General features: G+C 38.9%; 1 protein-coding gene across 1 annotated transcript in view; it reads left to right on the forward strand.

Annotated features, from left to right (window-relative positions):
- NPAS3 (neuronal PAS domain protein 3) overlaps positions 1 to 21,143 on the forward strand; it is a gene marked incomplete at its 5' end in the record, with an annotated part of 555,595 nt that overhangs the window by 508,817 nt on the left and 25,635 nt on the right. The window contains one exon of the mRNA XM_009290396.1: positions 14,971 to 15,164. Coding sequence (XP_009288671.1) covers positions 14,971 to 15,164 — 194 coding nt within the window. The remainder of the gene's footprint in view (positions 1 to 14,970; positions 15,165 to 21,143) is intronic.

Here is a 21,143-nt window from a genome sequence, read left to right on the forward strand (position 1 = left end):
CCATGTGCTCTTACTCTAGATTTCAGGGTTGCTAAACTGATAACTAATTAATATATATCTCAAGGAGTGTGAGAATGCTTTCTTCATAAACTCTTTTTGGTTCGGGGGGGGAGCGGTTTGTGAAATGGAACTGCAAATGCCTGATGTGGAGAATGAAAAAGATGTGTTCAGTTTCTTTTCTATGTTCTGATATGCTAAGATTTTTATCAATAATATTGTTTTCCTGTAAAAATATCTGCCTCAGAGAAAATCTGCTGTGTAGCTGTCAGGATTACACCTCTCGGAATATGCCTGTGATGATTCCGTTAAATTGATAAAAACAGAACACTCTGCTATGTAGAAGGATTGCTGAAAAGAATATTCCGAGGCCCTTTCATGTGTAACAGCACTTGTATGGCAGTACGTTTATTGTGCTATAAATTCCATCACTGATTTCGGCCATTTCAAATTGATTCTGCAGTAACTGTAAGTAATGAACCTTACAGACAGAGCCAAGGAAAAAAAAAAACCAAGCCAATAAACTTGTGGCTGGGGGGGGAGATTCTGCAGTAACTGTAAGTAATGAACCTTACAGACAGAGCCCAAAGAAAAAAAAACCCAAGCCAATAAACTTGTGGCTGTAGGAATACAAATTGTAGAGTTCATTTAGCCTCAGTTTTTATCAGATCATGAAGCCAATACCCCACAAAGCCAAAAAAATATATCCAACAAAATGTACAGTGCCATAACCCTGGCTTGCTTTAAATTTAGCAGCTAAACCAGTCAATTATTCGAAGCACATGTTTGTACGAAGTGTCCTGTGGATTTCACATGAGATTTCAGGAAGGTGCTCAGCACAAGTGGATGACAAAACAGGAGAAATTATAATGGAAGTGACTTAAACATGCTAGTGAGCCAAATCCTGAGCTGTTTTACATGGTCTAAGCAATACCAGGCATCACTGGATTTCACAGGGGTGTAGATCGATGTGCAGTGGGCTTCTAATGACTCACCAGGCCAAAATATATAAAAGTCTCCAAAATTTACATATGTTCCTAGCCTATTTATTTCCCTTTCTTTACTTAAAAGTTCTACCAAGTTAACAAGAATGATGTGATATCTTTTCTCCAGTAATCTTTAACGATCCCATAGGTTTTAACAGAGAATTTATGTGCTTGCTAAAGATTTCCATAGGATGGTTTTAAAACCCATCACAAAGATACTGTTCTAAGGCTTTTCACATTAGTTTTGTAGATTTCTATTACATTCTATAGGAACCCACTGATCTTGATTTGATATATATTGTATACATTTCTCCCAATCTTATCAGTGGATGCCAAGATCATTTAGACTCTTATTTTGCAAATAAACCATGGATCTAGTCTCACTAAATCAGTGGGCTGGTCATGTGATTAAAGCATATATGAATGTACATATATGTTCTACCCTTAGTTGTTACACAAAGAGCTAACTTCAGATTTTAACTCAAATGCTGGAAAGACTAAAGTTTTCTTCTACATAGTTTTCCCAACATTACGGGAGAGAGAAACAAGGCCACGTTTTATTCCCTGTGCAAAAATGAATAAATGTCTGGGTTGGGTTCCTACAAGCCCTGCGGCTCTTCCATGCATCACAGCTTGCACACTCATGCATCTTACAGTCTGCATTGACTGCTGAATTCATTCTGTGTGTCTTCTTGTACCTAACTCTGCAGATTTATCTGAACCTCTGTATTGTCTGTGAGAGATATTAAATCCTCATTTTGAGATCAAAATGCTTAGGTCCATTCTAGCCTTATATAGGCCGCAGAGAAACTCATTGTCTAAGGCATATTCCTTGCCTCTCTCTCTAAAAAAGTCTATTTTGTCAATTTGTCCAGTTTACAGCAGCAGCCTGAGTGACACACAGAGGAAAAAGACACAGAGACTGAGGCTTTCAGTTAAACACCAAATAAGGTGAAAGTCATAATAAAATAATGAGAGTTGGAAACACTACTTTTTCTCTCTCGCTGCTGTTTTGTGTTGCAATGAGGAACACAGCGAGCGAGTCTGAAGCCTTGTGAATAGCCCCTGGTAACCAAGAGCAAAGAAACCTTGCTCATTATCTCTACTCCCCTTCTGAATAAACATTTCAGCCATCTTAAATGAGTGTGACATGAAGGGCAAATGAATGGCTCTCATTCCAGAGGAGAAGCACTTGACAGCTGAGCAACCTGAAGGTTGTTGTGAAGGTACAGATCTGGTGACCACTGGATGATGGGGCAAGCTTACCATTTATGTCAATAGGACCTGAGATGCATCTTACTCTTAAAGGAGAGATTCCCAGCCTTGCAGAGGATAAGTCCTAGGTGTTCAAACTGACTTTTGGTTAGGACTGCAGCGAGTGAAAGGCAGAGCTGTCCTAATTTTTTCTTGTTATTTTATTAAACTACATAGAAAAACTTAGTCAAATATAGGGAAAGGTTCAGTCTGGATTGACAGATGGCATACAACACCCCTACTGTATCTCATTTATAAATATGATTGATGTGGAGGTAATTTCTTGGTAACCTGTTTTTTAAAAAAAAACTCTATTCTAGGTGGTGGGTTAGTAAAAGAAAATTAATCTCTGCATGTTAAACTTGCCAACTTTTGAATTAATTGCACGAGTATAACAATCAATTCATAAATGTTAAGCAAACAACAGAAAATCAGTGAATTAAAAATTACTAAATTGATTCCAAGTGCAGATAAAGCAAGAGGCTGCCATAATTCTTCAGTGTAGATTCAAGAACACGAATCTTGATTCATCCGTTCTTGCTCACCATTTATCCACATCTGGCATTTAAAACATGCTGTTTTATTATGATTTTTACAAATAAATTGCTATCTATTATATAGCTTGCTACATTAAGTGTATTATAGAAACAAATCATAAATAGTAGTCCATTTGTAGCTGTCAAGGAGAAGGTCAGAGCTTTGCAAAGACCATCCATCTCCAAGTGGAATACAAGTTTTTTCTTCAAAGAGAAATCACATACCTTGTTTGGGTGGACTTCAGCTAGTAATGACAGTACAGTTTCTTGAAATACCCACAGAAACCCTCCTCTCCAGAAAATTAATTTGATTTGGGGTCACAAATCTTTTGCAAAATTGGGGTGATTTGACATGAAACAGATCTCATCACTGAATATTTCTGGGCAAATTTGATTTGATTGAAAGTATATATTTATATTTTCACATTCTTCAGATGTTTCAGGAGAGCCTTAAGATGGCACTGGAGGCTTACAGCTCAGATGTCTATGGAAAGGAGATTGAGCCTGAGATCCAAACATTTATAACCTATTGCTATCACTGCCACTGAACAGACAGTTTGTATGTGTCTATTAATTTATCAGTATTATTTCATTGCATTTCACAGAATTGTGCAAAATAAGACTGTATACTCATTCTCATTTTTTGCAGAAAGTCATACAGATATTTGTTTCAGGAAGGACGTCTCCTAGTAGACATGTTCCTTTCATATATGTTAATTTACAGTGCTTAGTGTAAACAGTAGGCAACACCTTCCTTGTGTCTTAGCACAAGAGAGCTCATAACCTAGAACACTTCTACTGAACTTAAAATAAAAATAAAATTGGTAGACATCTGAGTAAATGCAATATGTCAAGGAAAAGTCAAAGACTTTTGCAAAGCTTTCTCAGGGAACTAGCAAACGTGTCTACAGGGGATTTCCATTTGATACAGAGTCGCTGCATTTCCAGCATGGGAACCCGCATGGTCCCTGACCAAAGGTCTGAAAGAAATTAAGCTGCCAGTGGAGCAGGAGGATCCTCTCATGGATAAGTAAGTGCTTTAAAAAGCAAAAGACAAGAATGGTCAGTTTTCTCAATTTAAGTGGTCACTGCTGCTTTTTCATAGAGATTGCAGTTCGTGGGGTCTTTGGTTCTCAATATATTTGTAAATTAAATGGAAACCAAGGTGAACAGGAAAGTTACAGTGCTTATTGGATTGTAAAAATGTAAGTCTAATGTGAACAGTAGCACAAGAACTTCATGATTCTGTGTGAAGGGGCGATAAAATAGCAGATAAAATTCAGTTCAGGTAAATGTAAAGTAATACACCTGGGAGAAAACAATCCTGGCTGTATATATTATACAATGAAGAGCTCTGAACCTCCCGTTACCGCTCAGAGAAGATACCTTGGAGTTGTAATGGACGGTTTATGAAAGGAACAGCTCAGTGCTCAGTAGTGGTCAGAAAGCAAACAGAGTGCTAAGAAATTATTAGGAAAGAAATGAAAAATGAAACGGAGAATGTCATTATACGGCTGTATAAATCAATGCTTTTCCTTTATCTTGAACACTTGTGCACTTGTTATTCCACCTCATCTCAAACTGAGGATAGTAGAACAGCAAAAAAATGACAACATTGATCAACAGTGTGGAACAGCTAAAATATACCTAGGAGATTCAGCTTGGAAGAAAGATGACTATGGAGGCACATGATAGAAAACATCAGTGTATAGAGAAGGTGAATGGGGCATAATTTTCTGCAGTATCTCAATATGTAGGGTGGGGAACAAAATTAAAGTAGTAAATGGCAAATTCAGAACAAGCAAAAGGAGGTACTTACTGATTCCAGAGTTCAACAGTGAAACTCATTGCCACGGGCACTATGAATGCCAAAAGCTTACTAAACAACATGCCTTTACCTCAGGAAGTCCTGGGAGAATACACAAGGGAAATGTCATTAGATGCTTGCCTAGTCTGATGCTCTCCCTTAGTCAGCCTGAGTGACACATTGAGGATGCTGACCTAGACAGGCCTTTGGTTTGACCTGCTACAGCTGCTCGTAAGGACACACAGTTGCTTCTCTGGAAGGGCTGTCATGGTGTGCCCTAGCCTTCTCCTACAGCCAGAGTCTCTGGAAAGCCACTTTAGGGCTTGGGGCTTGCAGTCTGAATGCCGGCTACTTTCTTTATCAGGACCATGTGAGACCTATTTAAAACTGTTCAAATATAACGCTGAGCACATTCAGGGAACTACTGAGACTAGGTGTTGGCAGACATGCCAGAAGACTCTTGCCTCCCATCCTATGATCATTCCTTTTCACCATCTGGTTGTGGAGGCATTACTAGCCACCTGCAGCAGCTTTTCTGAAACTTGCAGTTGTATTTTTCATAAAATCAGCTCATATGCTTTGCTGTATGTTTTCCCCTTCTAAATTGAAAATTTGTAGTTTAGATTCATATAAGTGTCATTGATGGGAGGAAGGTGAAAGCATATTAATAATTATGGGAAATTAAGCTTTTTTGCCCATCTCCACCTTTGCTTTTGTCAGAGTTGTGGCGTTCTGCAGGAAAGCTCACAGATTCTGTTGTCCAAGGTCTTTCATTACAACCTGTGTGTTTGTATACAGCCAGTAGAAATTGGGCCATGCTAGGGGAAACCATGCAAGCATTAAAATAAACAAAATGGTTGCTTCTCTGTGTCAGAGCCTGTACCAGACACCATTAGCACAAGCAGAGGAACCTTGGTATTAGTGAAATTCAAATAGTAGTTCTCAGCCTTTTTCATAACGTGTCCCTGCTTTACTATGAGAAAAACTCAGATCTTTCCACCCATTTAGCCACAAAATAAGGAAGAGCGAATATGACTTTTCTTGACTAACTTCAGAACAAATTCTGGGGTTGCAACCCCAGGTGGAGAGCTTGAGTAGAACATAAACATTACGGTCTTAATCAAGGCTAAGTTGGAGAATCCATTTCTGTCTTTACAGACAACAGCATTTTCTACATTTTTTCTCTGTGTGTGGGGAAAAATGCATTAATATCAGATATTTTGTTTTATCTAGTCCTTGCTTACTGTGCAGAGAATCACCTAAGGTAATTGCTGGATTGCTAAGAACTCCATCAAATAAAACAGTAGGGAAAAAAAAAACAACAAAAAACCCCCCCTTTATTTCTCCCTCCAAAGATAAAAATAAAGACACTACATCTGAAGAATACTTATTATTGGTTGCCTTCAGTGCAACAAGATTTGGTTGCCCTGACATACAGGATTCAAGCTAACTTTTTTTAAAAAACCTTTCCACCCTTTCTGTTGCAGAATGATGTAGCCAGTTTCCACCACCCCCCGATACTGTGATAAACTGCATTGGAACTGATGCAACAAAAGTCCTTTTTCAGGTTTAATTTTTACTGCTGGCAGGAGCGCCAGAATTCTGGAATAGCGAGCTCCGAGAGAGTTTGCTCATGGGCAGGGATGACAATTCCTTTATTAGAACCCTGCACACTTCAATAGCTAAATGCTTTCAACTTTCTTTAAATAGTATTAAGGAAAAAATATCCTCAAGGCATTATTGTTAAAGGGGACTTCAAACATTCTGTGAGGAAAAAAAAATGCAACACATTTGAACACCAAGGGATTTGCAGTGGAAAATCTGTTAAAGTGGAGCTATCTTTTGAGTTTCAGGGTTAAATAAGTATAGGCCATAAATCAGGGATGCAGACTACCAAAAATTCTGAGGCATTCCAGATTCCTAGCTTAGGCCAGCAGTAGCCAGATTCTATAATAGATCATTTAGAAATAAGTTAGTTACGTTAGCTAGATTTTAAATTAACTATGTTTCATCTATTCCTCTGAATTCAACATACAAAATCCATTATAGTATTTGCTAGTAGTATAAGAAAATCCCAGGTTCTTAATCTTTTTTACTGTATAGACTTAATTCTGCAATAACTCAATATGAGATATTTTAGAGTTTATATTTAAAAGCAGCTGTGAAGCAAGCAGATATGCAAGGGTAAATCTGCTCATCTTGAATCCTTCTGCAAATGGTCTGCTCTGGAGGTCATATCAAAGAGATTCTTTTTCCAGCTTAAACCTGTCTTTTCTAAATAGATCTCAACCTGATCTCATTTAATGCATTGATGTCTGGTTTCTTAGTCATTATATTTGCTGTATTACATATCAAAAGGACTCTTGAGAAATTCCCCTGAATTGATAATTCTAATTTCTTATGTATAGCTACTCTATATTCACTCTGAGGACAGCTGTATTGTATGCTAAACCACGAATTGTAAAAATTGATCCCTTTGTATGTAGGTTTGTATTAAATTGAGATACTTTATTTTTTCCTGTTTGTTGCCACACATGGGTTCCTGGTGTCAGTTTGTATTTGGCTGTTTGAGCATATTAAAGTTTTGCTAGTGCTTATGATGTTCTTGCCAAGAGCGCTCTTGCAGCAATCTGCACTAGAACTGTCTTTGTGCCAATTACTTCAAAAAGTATTCTGTTATAAAACCCATCTTTATGGCTACTTTTTCAGGTTGCAGTGTGGTGAGTTCATTTAGTTTCTTCTTTTTCCATTTTTTTAATGTTGATCTTCTTCAAATGCTTGTAAGTTTTGGATTATGAAAAAATAATGCAGTGTTGATAGATTGAGTTGTTAATAAGACATCTTAAAAAGGAAAAAGGTTCAAAGGTATTAAAATAAAACCTGGCATGTTGAATTACTAACACTGCATATATTTAAAGGATACTCTTTAATGGTAGAATGTTTGGAGCTCTTATTGCGGGGGCTGATTATGAAAACAGAAACCTTTGCAGTTGTATAAAGCAAAATAAATGAAAAATTATAATGTGTAATGACTCAACACAGTATTTCTTGAGCTTATATTATGAGGCTGATTTCAGGAGTGTCACCTCTACAACATTTTTTATTTAGAGAAAACCAGCTTGTTAATCCATTGCAATTAATAAAAAATCACAACACAGGAAAGGAAGGCATGATAACATATTTTACAATACAAATATGCTTTTGAGTGGAGGGTCTTGATCATGCAACTTTTACAACCACAATGAATGCCAATGCAAGACTGGACCTCAGAATTCTGACGTGAGAGCCATCATGGATATAAAGAGATATATATATATGTGTCCATATACAGTGCAGGACACTGTGCTATACCAAACAGTAACTGCTAATCTAATACCCCAAATAATAAAATGGAAATGCTGTTATGTAACAGAATGAAAAATCAGCCATAAATTGAGGGTCTAATAATGTTAATCTAAAGGATCTAAAAATGCTGATAGCAAATATATTTTTATTCATTATTTTTGAGCAACCTCTGGTCTGTTGTTCATTTCCCAGGCTATTAAGATTTGATAACTCTTGAAAAACAACCTATTGTACACTCTTGAAAATGCTTTTCTTTTTTTTAAATGGCAGCTTTAGGAATTGTTTATCATACAACACTCTTCCTTTACTCCCACAGAGAAGTTGTAGCTTATTCTTTAGATAACCCTAACCTAGCCACATTCAGATCAGGGAGCTTCATATGATAGACGTTAACATGGGCAATGTCAGGTTCTTGTTTTGTCTTCACTCTTTTGGAGAGTTAGAAGGCTGTCCCCATTCCCTTCCCTTTAGTTTATTCTCTAGTGAGAGGCAAGTGGCAGATAAGAGGTTGTGTGTCCTGAGGTTGAGGAAGAAGCAGCTTTTTGCGTGAGTGCTCAAAACACTAACTTTTACGCAGAAGAGCAGCTGTTCCCTGTGGTGTACTTGAATGAAAGTGACTGTTGCTATTGTTCTTGCTGCTGGTCTCAATATTCCTCATATGCAATAAATAATACTCTACTCAGGTCGTTTTAGGGATTGAGCAAGAGCTATGAACTGAGCCTGCCAAGCCAGAGTGTTTCTCATGTGATGCTTGTCTTTAAGCACCCAATGAGTCTGAGGTCTCATAAGGATGCTTTTTTCCAACCCCTTAGGATTAGCCTAAATTCTGCCTCTGACTGTTTTAATATTCAAAATAGCTTTTGAATCTTATTATTTGGAGAGAGCGATATTAGAGGAAAGATGGGAAAAGCCTAGAGTGTCTCCAAAAACTAGTATTGACTTTTCAACAATAAAATACGTCCTGAGACCAAATATGTTGTTTAAATGTAAATACCATTTCCATTTTCAGACTGTCTTTTGCAGGTGTATTTGAGGGGATTTGAAATGTACTTGTAGATGGAAAAGAGGCTATTGACCTTGGAACTATGTATGTGTTAGGAATAATGTTCGCCCTCCTTGAAATCAGACTCATTCTTTGAATGGGTGCTTAAGACCACAACTCTTAACAGTGGTTCAGGTAGCATACAGTGCATAACTGAATTAAGACTGACTGCATTTTACTTATTTACTGACTGCACATTTACTCCTGTTTCTCAGGAGTCATAGATTACTGCCTTTTTTTTTTTTATCCACCATGGTTCAGAATGTCTCACTGACAGCTGCACTAACTACTAGTTTCCTTTGTTCTGGTGCGGACTTGATATCATAGGACCAGGTTTGTGTGTAGAAGCAATATCTTTTATTAGATGGACTACTATAGTCAGGAAAAAAACAAACAGGTTTTTCAGCATGCAAGCACTTTTTCAAGGCTAAAACTGAAGCAGCAAACTTCTGAATCAAATAAGAGTTGAGAACAATTACTATAAGTAGACATGTTATTCTATTATGCCGTCCGAGAGAAAAGGTAGGTGATACTTATGAAGTTGGAGATGGGTGATGTTAACAAGGGAAAAGATGATATGATGGTTATTTTATAGAAGGAAAGAGAGAGTAAATCTAACATTGATACAACAGGAGCATACATCTACAAACTTTACCTTTCACAACTTCATTATCTGAGGGGTGATTGATCAGGTTTCCAGACATGCAGGAGTCCCCAAGAGTGGCCGCTGGGCCTGTGCAAACTACTTTACATGGCTCATGCCGCAAGTCCAATGTGTCCTCTGTGTGTTAAGCTAACTGTACACGTGATGGAGAATTGATCTCTGTGTGTACAGCGAGTTGGATGCATGTGGGACGCATCAAACTTGCTGCACATTTGGGATGATCCAACATGTTGCAGCTGTAGCGGCTCACTCCTTTTCAACACCAAAATGTCATGCTCCGTGGGACCTCCTGTTAGGAAGACTGCAGTGTTTATAGAAATGCAGTACGTCTGAGAATGGGATATGCAAGTATTACCAGAACTGCAACCACAAGGCCTTACTGGACCTCTCTGATCCCAAGTGCTGCTGAATGATAAGCATAGGCAAGTGATGTGTTTTCCTAAAGCTTTCCTGAAGACTGGGAGAGCAGGCTTTGGTCTCAGAGAGGATGGGGCTGTGGAACCCCAGAAATAAGTGGCTTCTGACCATGAGAAAACATAAGCAAATAGAAATGTTGTAGTGACTGCAGTGGGGTACAGGGAGGAAAGAAGAGAACTGTGGTAGAAAAAGAAACCTATACTGAAGTTTAGGTTGATAGGCTGGGTATATTTTGATGTCAGAAGGAGAACCTTTAGGATATCACTGTGTAAACTCCAGATGTGACAGTGGACTCTGTTTTCTTTGAAAAGTCCAGAGGAAAGCCTGTTTCCAGATGCTCAGTCTTAGCTTAGAAATCACCTGAAACCATACAGGAACCCTTTACCTTGTGGAGTGTTAAAACATTTGTCTCACTAGTGTCACAGGCAGGTTTTGAGATGCATGTCCATGTATCTGTGAGTGAAGGAGCACACAACTCTTTGAAAGAAAAATGTAAGAACATGGCTATAGTTTGTAAGATACTTCTGCAGCCAATTTTAGCAGTTCAAATTAATTATGGTTTAAAGATTTAGGTGTTGATTTTGGAAGTATAAAATAACATCTCTGAGAGACCAAACCAAATACATATATCCTTGTGAATCACAGTTGTTTCAGTAAAGTAGGATAAATGTATGTGTGAGTTGTTCATAAGAGCTAAGTAAATATCTAGGCACACAAACTAAGTTAGGATGTTTTCATACGTGACTGTCTTCTCAAAATTTGGATATAAGCAATAATTTTAAGGCTTCAAATTTAATATCTCATTAAGAGAAATGAGGTGGAGGGAGCACTTCTGCCAGTACAGTGGTTTCAGTCCCATAATAAATTGGCATAATGGTTTACACAGAGAACAAAAGAAATAGTTTAGAAATTTCTTTCTAATGGAAGTTTAAGTTTTGAAGAACACATAGACATCTGAAAGGTGAAATTCACAGATTGTTCATGCTTGCAGGTTTTTATAGCCTCTGGTAATGCATGTCCTTACTCTGACATCATATGTATGTGAAAAAATGGATGTAATATTTAAAGATGTCTTTTGACAAAGAAAGTATTTCCATCTTCAGAGGTGAGATTTAGCTTTAAAGGATGATGAACAGGTTCCAGATGTGTTTTTCAATCACTGGGCTTTCCTTTCCTTGAGTATTGACAGAGGGAAGGTTTTATCAAGGTCCTTGTGATGCGCTTGTTTATAATGAGTAGACATTAGTAGAGCACATCTAAGTGCTTATCGCTAACAGATGACTAAAGAGAGCATATGGCAGGGAAAAGAAATATATATTTGTCCAAGTAATATGGCTTGTTAACACTCCCACACTCATAAACTCTGTTTACATGTACTTACAATATTTTGCAAATCCCTTTTCTAATCAGCTAAAAATAAAAGCCAAATAATGATTTTTTTTCCAATATTGAAGTGTCAGGCAAAGTTGATTTAGAATTTTTTTAGCAAAGCAATTAAACAGTACAAAAGATTTTTATAGTATTTGTTTTGCTTCAGCATGACATCTTTACAGCAGTGTGTGTTATTTTCATTTGACAGTGTTAAAAGTTTTATTGTTGCAGAATGCTTTTTGGTTCACTCACCTGTCTATCCAAGTATAACTATTATACAACTAGGCCACGCTACAAGCAATAATACAGGTCAGAATGACCTATGTCAAATCCTGGTCTAGATCAGGTCACAAGGTTTATTTTGACCATAAGATTTCCCTCTGCTTCTATAGAATGAAAACATCATGCAAGTTACAACACCTGCCAATAAACAGTTTGTAAGCAAAAAAGTCTCTGAACTGTTAACCCAGTCCAGCTCCCGTTAGAGTAAAAAAGGAGTCTTGCTACTAATTTCATTTAGGAGGTAGATAGAGAAATGCTGGGGAAATCTGTACAGCTCTTGGGATACAAAGTTTCTGATGATCCCTGTGACCAGGGGTATAGCATTCACCCACCTTTTTATAATGGACAGAACACAGTATCACTGTCTTCTCTTGCTGCGACATCTAAATGTGCCAGTCTATTCATATAGCATTATTAGAAAGAAGACAATTATAGTTTAAAGATGCATTTGGACTCTTGCATACTTTTCAGAAGAAAGCATTTATAAAGAAAACTGCACAGAAGAGCTGCATTTACGTTTGATTTTTAGAATATGCCTAGCAAAATTTTGTTAAATATTTACATCTGGATCCAAGTATTGTCCTTCATAAAACAGTTTATTCTTGCAATTTAGCTTCATTAAAGTCATAATATTTTTTTAGGATATGATAGACTAGTGCTGAGGGATTGAATTATAAAGAGATTAATTTTAGCTACCGGAGATAATAGACCCTATAATTCCTATCACCCCTAATCCCAGTTCAAATGAACCAGTGTTAAAAGTGGCAATACTCACAATGTAGACAAGGTCATGACAGCTAGAATTGTTTTTTACTACCAATTAGATTTCCCACTTGGTGCGTTTGACTAATGTTGTCATAGAAAGGGATTTCAGGCATGGAAATAGTTTCTTTAGAGGCACACAGGCACTGGAACTGACGGGCAGTTTGCTGTACATTTCCCAGTGTACAGAATCAGAATGCAATTTAGTGCTGACCCCTAAAATTTGAATTCGCATGGGGATTTAAAACATGTTTTGATCCATGATAGAGCTAGGAACAAGCTAAATAATTTGAATCTGGAAGCAAACTCTCTTGAACTTCAACAATGTTAATATATGGTGGGTCTAGCAGGTTTGGAACTGTCTCTTGGGGTAATACTACATCTGAAGTGTATTTCAGATGAGGAATCAGAAAAAAAGTGGGGTACTGACTGAATAGAGAGTTGTTCAAAAACAAATCATGTTGATGTTTATCTGCAAATGACATGGAGGTTTCAAAAAATACAAGGAAGAGATAAATGGATTTTAAGTATCATATATCTTAAAAATTCCCTCAAGTGATAGTGCCAACTTCAAACATATTAGCATAAGGACTCTTATGAAAAAACAACAGAACAACAATACTTTTGCGTAGCACGTTCAGAATAAGATTATTTTTCACATGATTACTAGTTATCCATCAGCATTTTTCCAAGCATTTACAGATTTGAGTTTTTGCAGTAAGCTGAAACTGCATGATAAAAAGAGACAGATAATGATAAAAAGCAGATGTATATACAAGCCTTGCCAGAAGGAGCAAAATATACTATTACTGCCCCTCCTGTGAAGTTAATCCTATTTCTTTTAGCTATTTCTTCATTAGTTAATGAGGTCTTGAGAAAAAAAAAAATTAAAGTGTGTTTGAAATGGTGTTTTTGCATCCTTGCCTTTAGGAACTTTTTCAAATATTCATAGAATAGTTTGCCCTTGGAAGGTGCATTAAGCGTGAGTTTAGGCAATAATTACTTCAAATGTGGGTGGTCAGAAACCTGCAACTGAAATGGACAAACACAGCAGCTAATCACTTTCCTCATTCAGATTCACCACGCTGGCTGGAGTCGAAATGTAAAATAGTGGAGAAAGGAGATATTTTAATGATTAGGTCAGAAAAAAGAAACAAACTTCAAGGCTTAGATCACAGATCTGCTAGCATGAATTAGATTTGAATTTGGATGCACTTTGTGGTTTGCAGTCTTATTAATGAAAGATTTTCTTCTCTCTCACTTTCTGTTAACAATCAATCTCAGATCAGAAGCAAAGAGTTTGGGTGCTGTCTTTGTGAGATGAATATCAGTGGACTTGTAACTGCATCCCATCTCTGTCACCTCCTCCAGTGCACTTGGTACCAACCAACATCTCTGTTGACCTCTGGGTAGTGAGTCTGGGATCACAGTGAAAGGGGCCCCCATCTCCTGGAAGCCTTCTCTTCATGTTGATGTTGTAACACACTCTGAGGGTGAAAATCTGGGAGAGCCCACAACTACCAGTTCTTATGGCTGTCTTATCCATGAGTACAGGAACTGCAGTTTCCATTTTCAGTTTGATATCTGGCATCAGTGCTGTATTTATATTCTTTTATTGAAAAAAACAACCCCTTTATTTATCCACAGAACTCCTGAAGGAGTGAAACTGGAAGTGGTAGATTATTCTTTTCCCAGAGTTTCAACTTACTCCATTTCAGGCAGCTTTCTTAGAATGTCACTCTCCAAGGGTGCAATTGGATCTCCTGGGCATCTTCTGGCATTAGCTGTGAATAGGGAAAGAAACCATCTGCCCCCAAAGCTCTCCATACATACATAGTATATACTATAGTGTAGTATAGTGTACTAGGCAAAGGCATTACACTACCAGCTCTTAAAAAGCTTGCTGTGGATGCAAGAAGACCATCCTGCAGCTGAGCTCATTGATCACTTCTAGGCTGTTGCTTCTCAAATTGCCAACCACAAAGAAGTAATTCAAGGCTGTGAGCAGTGTCTCCGTGGTGTAGGTGACTAGCAATTCAATTAAATCCATTCTGGAAAAGTTTCAAAACTGCCAACCTTTTTGTCTCATATTCAATCTCCAAATGTTATAAAATTAATATTTTATTAATTTCTACCTTCATTATTTCAGTTTTATCCCCTTCTCTCTTTTCTTTTGTTGAATTTCTAGTTTGTTTTTTTCTTATTCTTTCTTTCTGTAACAACTACCACAACAAAAATCAATACCACAGGAGTTCTGAGGTTTTTATTTGATGAATGTGAAGCATTTGCTTGTTATGTTCTTGTCTTCTTTTTTGCCATGAGGACATATAGGACATGTTGACAGCCAATATTAATAAGCTTAACACTAATACTGGCAGTTACTTAGTAAAATTTTTGGCTGTGTTAAGTGGTCTGTAGGGAATAGTAATGCTATCCTTTAAAAGAAACTGATGTCACAGTTGCATCCAGAATTCACTGGGGTTTCTTTTATTGTTTTTATTTTCCAGGTGATTCATATAACAGGCCGGTTACGTCTGAGAGTGTCACTGTCCCACGGACGGACAGTACCCAGCCAAATCATGGGACTTGTTGTCGTTGCTCATGCTTTGCCACCTCCTACAATTAACGAAGTCAGGATTGACTGCCACATGTTTGTCACTCGTGTGAATATGGACCTCAATATCATTTACTGTGAAAATAGGTACAGCTTTTAGCTCCTTTTTTCTTTGTTTTAGCTGTGTGTATTCTTTGTTCCATGGGCTTGGCAAAAAGTTTTGAAATTTGTGACTCCTGCAATGTCATCCTGGTGTTGTATGAGAGCATTGAATTCACTCTCATCATCATCACCTTCATTTTCATTACATTCTTAGAGGATAAAGGTAAATTAAAAATGATAATTTGCTGGAATAGGGGAGGATAGGCCAGGAAAGATTCCTCTAAGCTTTCCCTGCTTTTTACAATCTCTCACCGTCCCTCTCAGAGGCAAGATTTGGGACTAGACAGACATTGGTCTGACCTGTATGACTGTCCTTATGCTCCTCCGTCCTCCCCTCCACAAGGCTTTCTATCTGAAGCTTTAAAGTTTTCCATTTTTTAAATAATTTGCAGATTACAGCACATCGTGCTCAATGTTTAATGGAACAGAAGCACAGACAGCCTAGATAGTAGGCTAGAGACATGGGATCTGTTGCAGTAAGAGGTGGGAAAACTGTAGAATAAAATTGGTTACGGGCATATTGGGAAAGACAGCAGTGAAATGGGAACAGGTGATGAGGAGTTGTTTGAAGGGGGGTGCTATGTTCGATGTGATAGCGACAAGCAATCTAGGAAGGTGGAAGGTAGGATTTAAATTCAGCTGCCTAATCCCTGGGGGCTGAATGCCGGTAGCGTTGGGGGCTCCCCATGGAGGTGTGTCGGGGCAGGGCCTGGCAGCCAGGGCCCGTCCCACCACCCCAGCCAGGAGCAGGGCAGCCAGGGGGCACTGGGCCTGGCTCTGCAGGGCCCATGGCGGGGCAGGGCAGGGCTGTGGGGAGCTGGAGACCGGCCCTGCTGCGGCATTGCTGGGGCAGGGGCTGATGGCCCTGGGAGCTGAAATGGGGTCCTGGGCCATGGGCAGGGTGGGGGACAGGGAGACATGGAGGGCTGACAGCCCCAGGGGGCTGACACGGGGTCCTGGGCTGTGGGCAGGGTGAGGGGAGCCCTGGGGGGTTGAAACGGGGTCCTGGGCTGTGGGCAGGGTGCGGGAAGGCCCAGGGAGTCTGGTCAAGACCATTTAAGGTTTATTGGTGCCCTCAGGGCCCTGAAAAATAAAAATAAAATCTAGGGAATGGGTATTTAGAGCAGAGTGAAGATATCTGAGCAGGAAGATATAAGTAATAAAGAAGTTTGGGTCCATTGATGGAAGTCTGAGGTATGGGGGAAAGGTTGGAAAGGAAGAAAGAAGGTAATGCAGCCAAAAGAAATTTTGTGAAGGGGACCTATCATAAAAAAGTGGAACAAATAAGATGACTAATGCAAGCTTTTCATGTGAGAGCAGCCATGGAATATTATAAGTTAAGAGTGGAAGCTCTCTGATATAAGCAATTATAATTGCTCAATGATAATGGAATATCAATGATCAGGATAGCACATCAGTATAAACTTTTGTAAAAAGGGATAAACTCAAATGCTTTGTTGAATCAGGGCCTTAAACAATTTAAAATAATCTTGGATTTCAGTTATGAGGTTACCTTTGCTGTCATGTTGCTGAACTGCCACAGTAGTAATAATAATAATATTACTTGACTATTAGAGAGGACACTTAATCTAGACTTCCAAAGCATTATCTAAAAGAGAATATATTATTCTCACGTTTAACCTTGGAAAAACTGCTCCATAGAAAGTGGCTTGCACAAGGTCACAGAGAAAGCTGGTAACAGTATTAAAGTTTGGGCTGAGTTTTTTCCTGTGACTCTACCCAATGAGCATCTAGATTCTTTATAATCCGGCAGCTGGTGAAAGAGATCTGGGGATTAGCAGTAGGATCTAGAAGAAACCTTTTGCCTTAGTCTTTGATTTTACTGTCACCTACCTAGGTAGTAATGGAAAGCTGCTACTGCTACAGAGCTCTTCAATGGCCTCTGTGAAATGAGTTGCTGGTATCTGTCCAGTTCCTAATGAACAAATTTCCTTTTAACAAAATCACTTGCACTTACTGTTACCTTCATTGGCAACCTCAATAAAAAAGCCAGGAATCAAATGGATGTGAAAAATTAACTATTCCGTCAGGCCAAGTATGATATGAATTTGTGGGCCGTGTTAGAAAGATTTATACTTTCTCTGCCGTCAGTTTGGCATTTTTATGAGCCCTAAATTGTATATATTTTTTTTTTAATTAAACGTTTTTCTCAAACCTTCCCTTTACGTTCATGTAGCAATAAAATTTTCAAATGCCTGAGAAAGGCATCACTGAAAAATGTAAAATGCATCAGATGTGGAGCGCTGATTGGTAATCACATAGAAAGAGCTGATAACATGTGGTAAACTATGGTAAGTCAACTGACTTATGCAAGAAAGTGTTGAGCTTACTAATGTTTTTCATTCATTAAGGTAAAGGCAACATTATAAAGCAACTTTTCCTTGTTTGCAATGGATTTTATCTCATATGCTAGGATAGAATGCGTATGATGGTACTTGAATTTATGTTGAAATAGTTCCATTTTAAGCCCCTGTGTCAGTGTTAAAAATAGTTTATAAAAGGAATTTCAAAGAGTAGAAACACTTCTGCCAGGGCTGGGAGGTGAATGTTAGCTCAGTGAGGCAGCGGGATTTCCACCAGTGGAAAATGGAGTAAGATTGACAGGACTTGGATTTCATACCAGGTACAATATAGATACAATACGTACAGAATATGACTGTAAAAGCTGGAGGAATGGAAGGGACAGAAGAAGGGAAGGAATTAACTGAACAGCTGATTGAAGCTGTCAGATGAATTATCTGGGCATTTGCCAAGGCCATTCTCCAAGGCAGGGAAGTTGGAATCTCTCTTCTGGGACAACAGAGAAGCAGGTAAGCATCCCATCCTGAATATATGGGCTTGACTCCTGGCACTTGCGGGCAGCTGGGAAATTCTTTGTGGTGCCACAGTAAAGCAAGCACAACATTGATGAAAACAGAGAAAAATGGATCCATGCTGGGGAAGCTGTAAGCACTATTTATGGAGCAATGGGGAGTTACTGGCAGCTGCGGGGAGTATAGAGCAGACGCCATGCTACTTAACTGAAATGAATGCTCACAGTGGACCGTTGGATCAGCAGGGGTGAGATCAATAGTACTCCTAGTTTTCCAAGTGGTTGCCTGCTTGCAGCAGCAGGGAGCAGGAGTGACATTACTCAAGTCTTTGGGTGCATCTTGTTACTTTCCTCTGAATGAAGATATCTGCACCAGAATCCTGGACTCCGTGCACAAACTAGTCAACAGTTAGCTTCCCTTTGAGACAAGATCTGTTAGCTAGTACACTGGTTATTTCTAACAATTAATATTTTGTTCTGAAAGTGTTAAATGGGGATGTAAAATTTTGTTGCCTAAAATGTGGTATGTTAATCCATGTCTGTTTTCCAAATGTGGGATTCATGTCATCTAAACTTCACCATCTAGTCTAAAATAGTCTAGAATTTCTTTATTAGTCAGTGAAGTGAGAAAAGCACCTGCAGAGGACAAATCACCTTAGATGGTGATAAATAACTAAAAGCAGAATAAAGAGACTGCTGCTAGAGTACAGCATCAGTCTGTGTATTTTCAGTGTCAACTGTTAGTGATTGGAGACCATCTGGAGAGAGCCTGTAGCCCAGTTTAATGTGGACTGCTATAGCCATATCTGCTAATATATGCCCAAAAGGAAATAACCCAGCGAATATGGTGTTTTCCAAATGGAAGATGTTTGGCCTGTTGGCCGTGACAGTGGTTGCCAATAGTTCCTTCAGATATGCAGAAACAGTCTTGTGTAGAGAGCCTCAAGCCTACAAATGCGTGTACAATTTGGTCCTAGTTCAGCAAAGCACTGTACCATATACCTACCTTTAAATTTCAATCATGTTAACAGTCCTGTAAGTCAGTGGAACCACTGATCTGCTCAAACGTAAGCCTGTGCTTATGTTTTACAGGATCAGGTCTGCGTATTCAGCAGAACCAAGTTCCTATCCACCAACCTGTTGCTTTATTTTGTCAAAGGGCTTGGGAGCCACAAGATGTCTCCTAATTAGTGCTCTAAGATATACTGTAATATTTCTTTATTTTCTCCATGCGAATTATTTATTTTCCATCTTTGGTACCTTTGATGTAAGCATGGGTGTCCTATTTGATGTAATTTGCTTCTGGTTTTGGTGTCACTGCTTGCCAGTGATCATCACTTAGATCTGGATATTCTTTCTGTTTCTTCTTCCACTTTTTCCATAAAAAAAAAATCCTATGTCCTTCATATGTCTGTTTGAAACAGCTTTTTCTTAATATTATAGAACCATAGAATCATAGAATCATTTAGGTTGGAAAAGACCTTTAAGATCATTAAGTCCAGCCATTAACCTAGCACTATCAAGTCCACCACTAAACCATGTCCCTAAGCACTACATCTATATGTCTTTTCAATACTTCCAGGGATGGTGACTCAACCACTTCCCTGGGCAGTCTGTTCCAATGCTTGATAACCCTTTTGGTGAAGAAATTTTTCCTAATATCCAATCTAAACCTCCCCTGGCGCAACCTTAAACTGAAGGGATTGTGAATCTGCTTCCACAGTTGCCTTGCTGTGTTCATTTTTATCTGCGAAGACTTTATACAAACATGCTGCTGCAGAGAAACAAAATACAGCTAAGTCAAATTTACCAGAGGGGGAAGCAGAATGATCATCTTCCGTGTTAGCCCTGTGAACTGTAGTACTCGCAGCCTGGGTACATCAGAGGGCAGTGGCCTGCCTGGAGATTGCCCCTTTCTACTAGGCTGAGCAGGGTGGGATTTCTTCTCCCTGATCTTGAAGCAGAGCCACCTCCTAACAGAAAACACAAGAGTTCTTGGGCCAAAGAAAAGACAGCAAAGTGTGCCAGTGAGGAGAGTGTAGACATGGGAGGGGGAAAGTCTTGAGTTCTGGATTCTGCTCCATGAACTGTTTATACACTTAGTTTAGTATAAAAAGACAACATACAGTCCAGGGAACAGGAACCTTTAAATCTCAGACTCCCTTCCTTCTGTGAGGTTTCTTGTCACTGGACAGAGATCCCAGGTCCTTTGTTTCCCAGTCCATAATTCACTGTGCAACCAAAGTGGAGGAACTCAGCAGGAGGGATAGGGAGTCCCACTGCCACCATTCTAGACTTGTCTTTATGCTGGTGAATTGTGTCCTCTCTGAGAAGGTAGGAGAGGTGCTTTTCAACTGTGGTTTGTGCTAAACATTAGACGGGTATCCCACATTTGGTTAAGTGCTGTAACTACTAGGCAGTTGTTTGAAAGTGCACATCCTTCAACGTGCTCTGTCATGAAAGTGGAAGAAGGTTGGTGTGTTTTGTGCTAAACTTGATTTGACAATTTTTACTAGCAAATTGGAGGCCACCTGCTTTACCTGTGATGCTTTTCATGTTTGGGTTTTTTTTTTGATTGGGACAAACCACCAGTGCTGTTGTGGTGCTGTCTAATGCTTCCATTCTCCTTCAGTCTTTCCGGTCTATCCATTCGCCCTGCCTCAGACTCCTAGGCAAACACAGCTCTGCTAGTCAGTGCCTCAGTGGCTGTGTTCATCCCCTCTGCCTGCTAGGAACTCCTCAGACCTGCGCAGTTCGGTTTCTGGTTTAGCCTCCCCACTGGTCTCCCTCAGGATCACACTCCAGTTGTTTCAGCTGTCTGGTTATATCAAGATGTTTGGTGTTTCTTACAACTCCCTTAAATGGATGGCAATTATATTTTACAATTGCAAAGTGGGCTTAACCCCAATCATTGCAGCATATTTCAAACCCTAAAAAATTATTCTGTTTCTAGAAAACAGACATACTTTTAAATGCTTGTGTGAGCAAGGCATTTTCCAATTGTTTTGTTATTTTCTGTACTGCATTTAAGGACATTGACATCTTGACACTCCATGACAGAAGTTTACACACGCACACAGACACTAGCACACAGACACACACACACAGACGCACGCACACAAAGGTCTGCA

This window comes from Aptenodytes forsteri, unplaced genomic scaffold (genome assembly GCF_000699145.1).
Source record: "Aptenodytes forsteri isolate BGI_AS27 unplaced genomic scaffold, ASM69914v1 Scaffold108, whole genome shotgun sequence".
NCBI lineage: Eukaryota > Metazoa > Chordata > Aves > Sphenisciformes > Spheniscidae > Aptenodytes > Aptenodytes forsteri.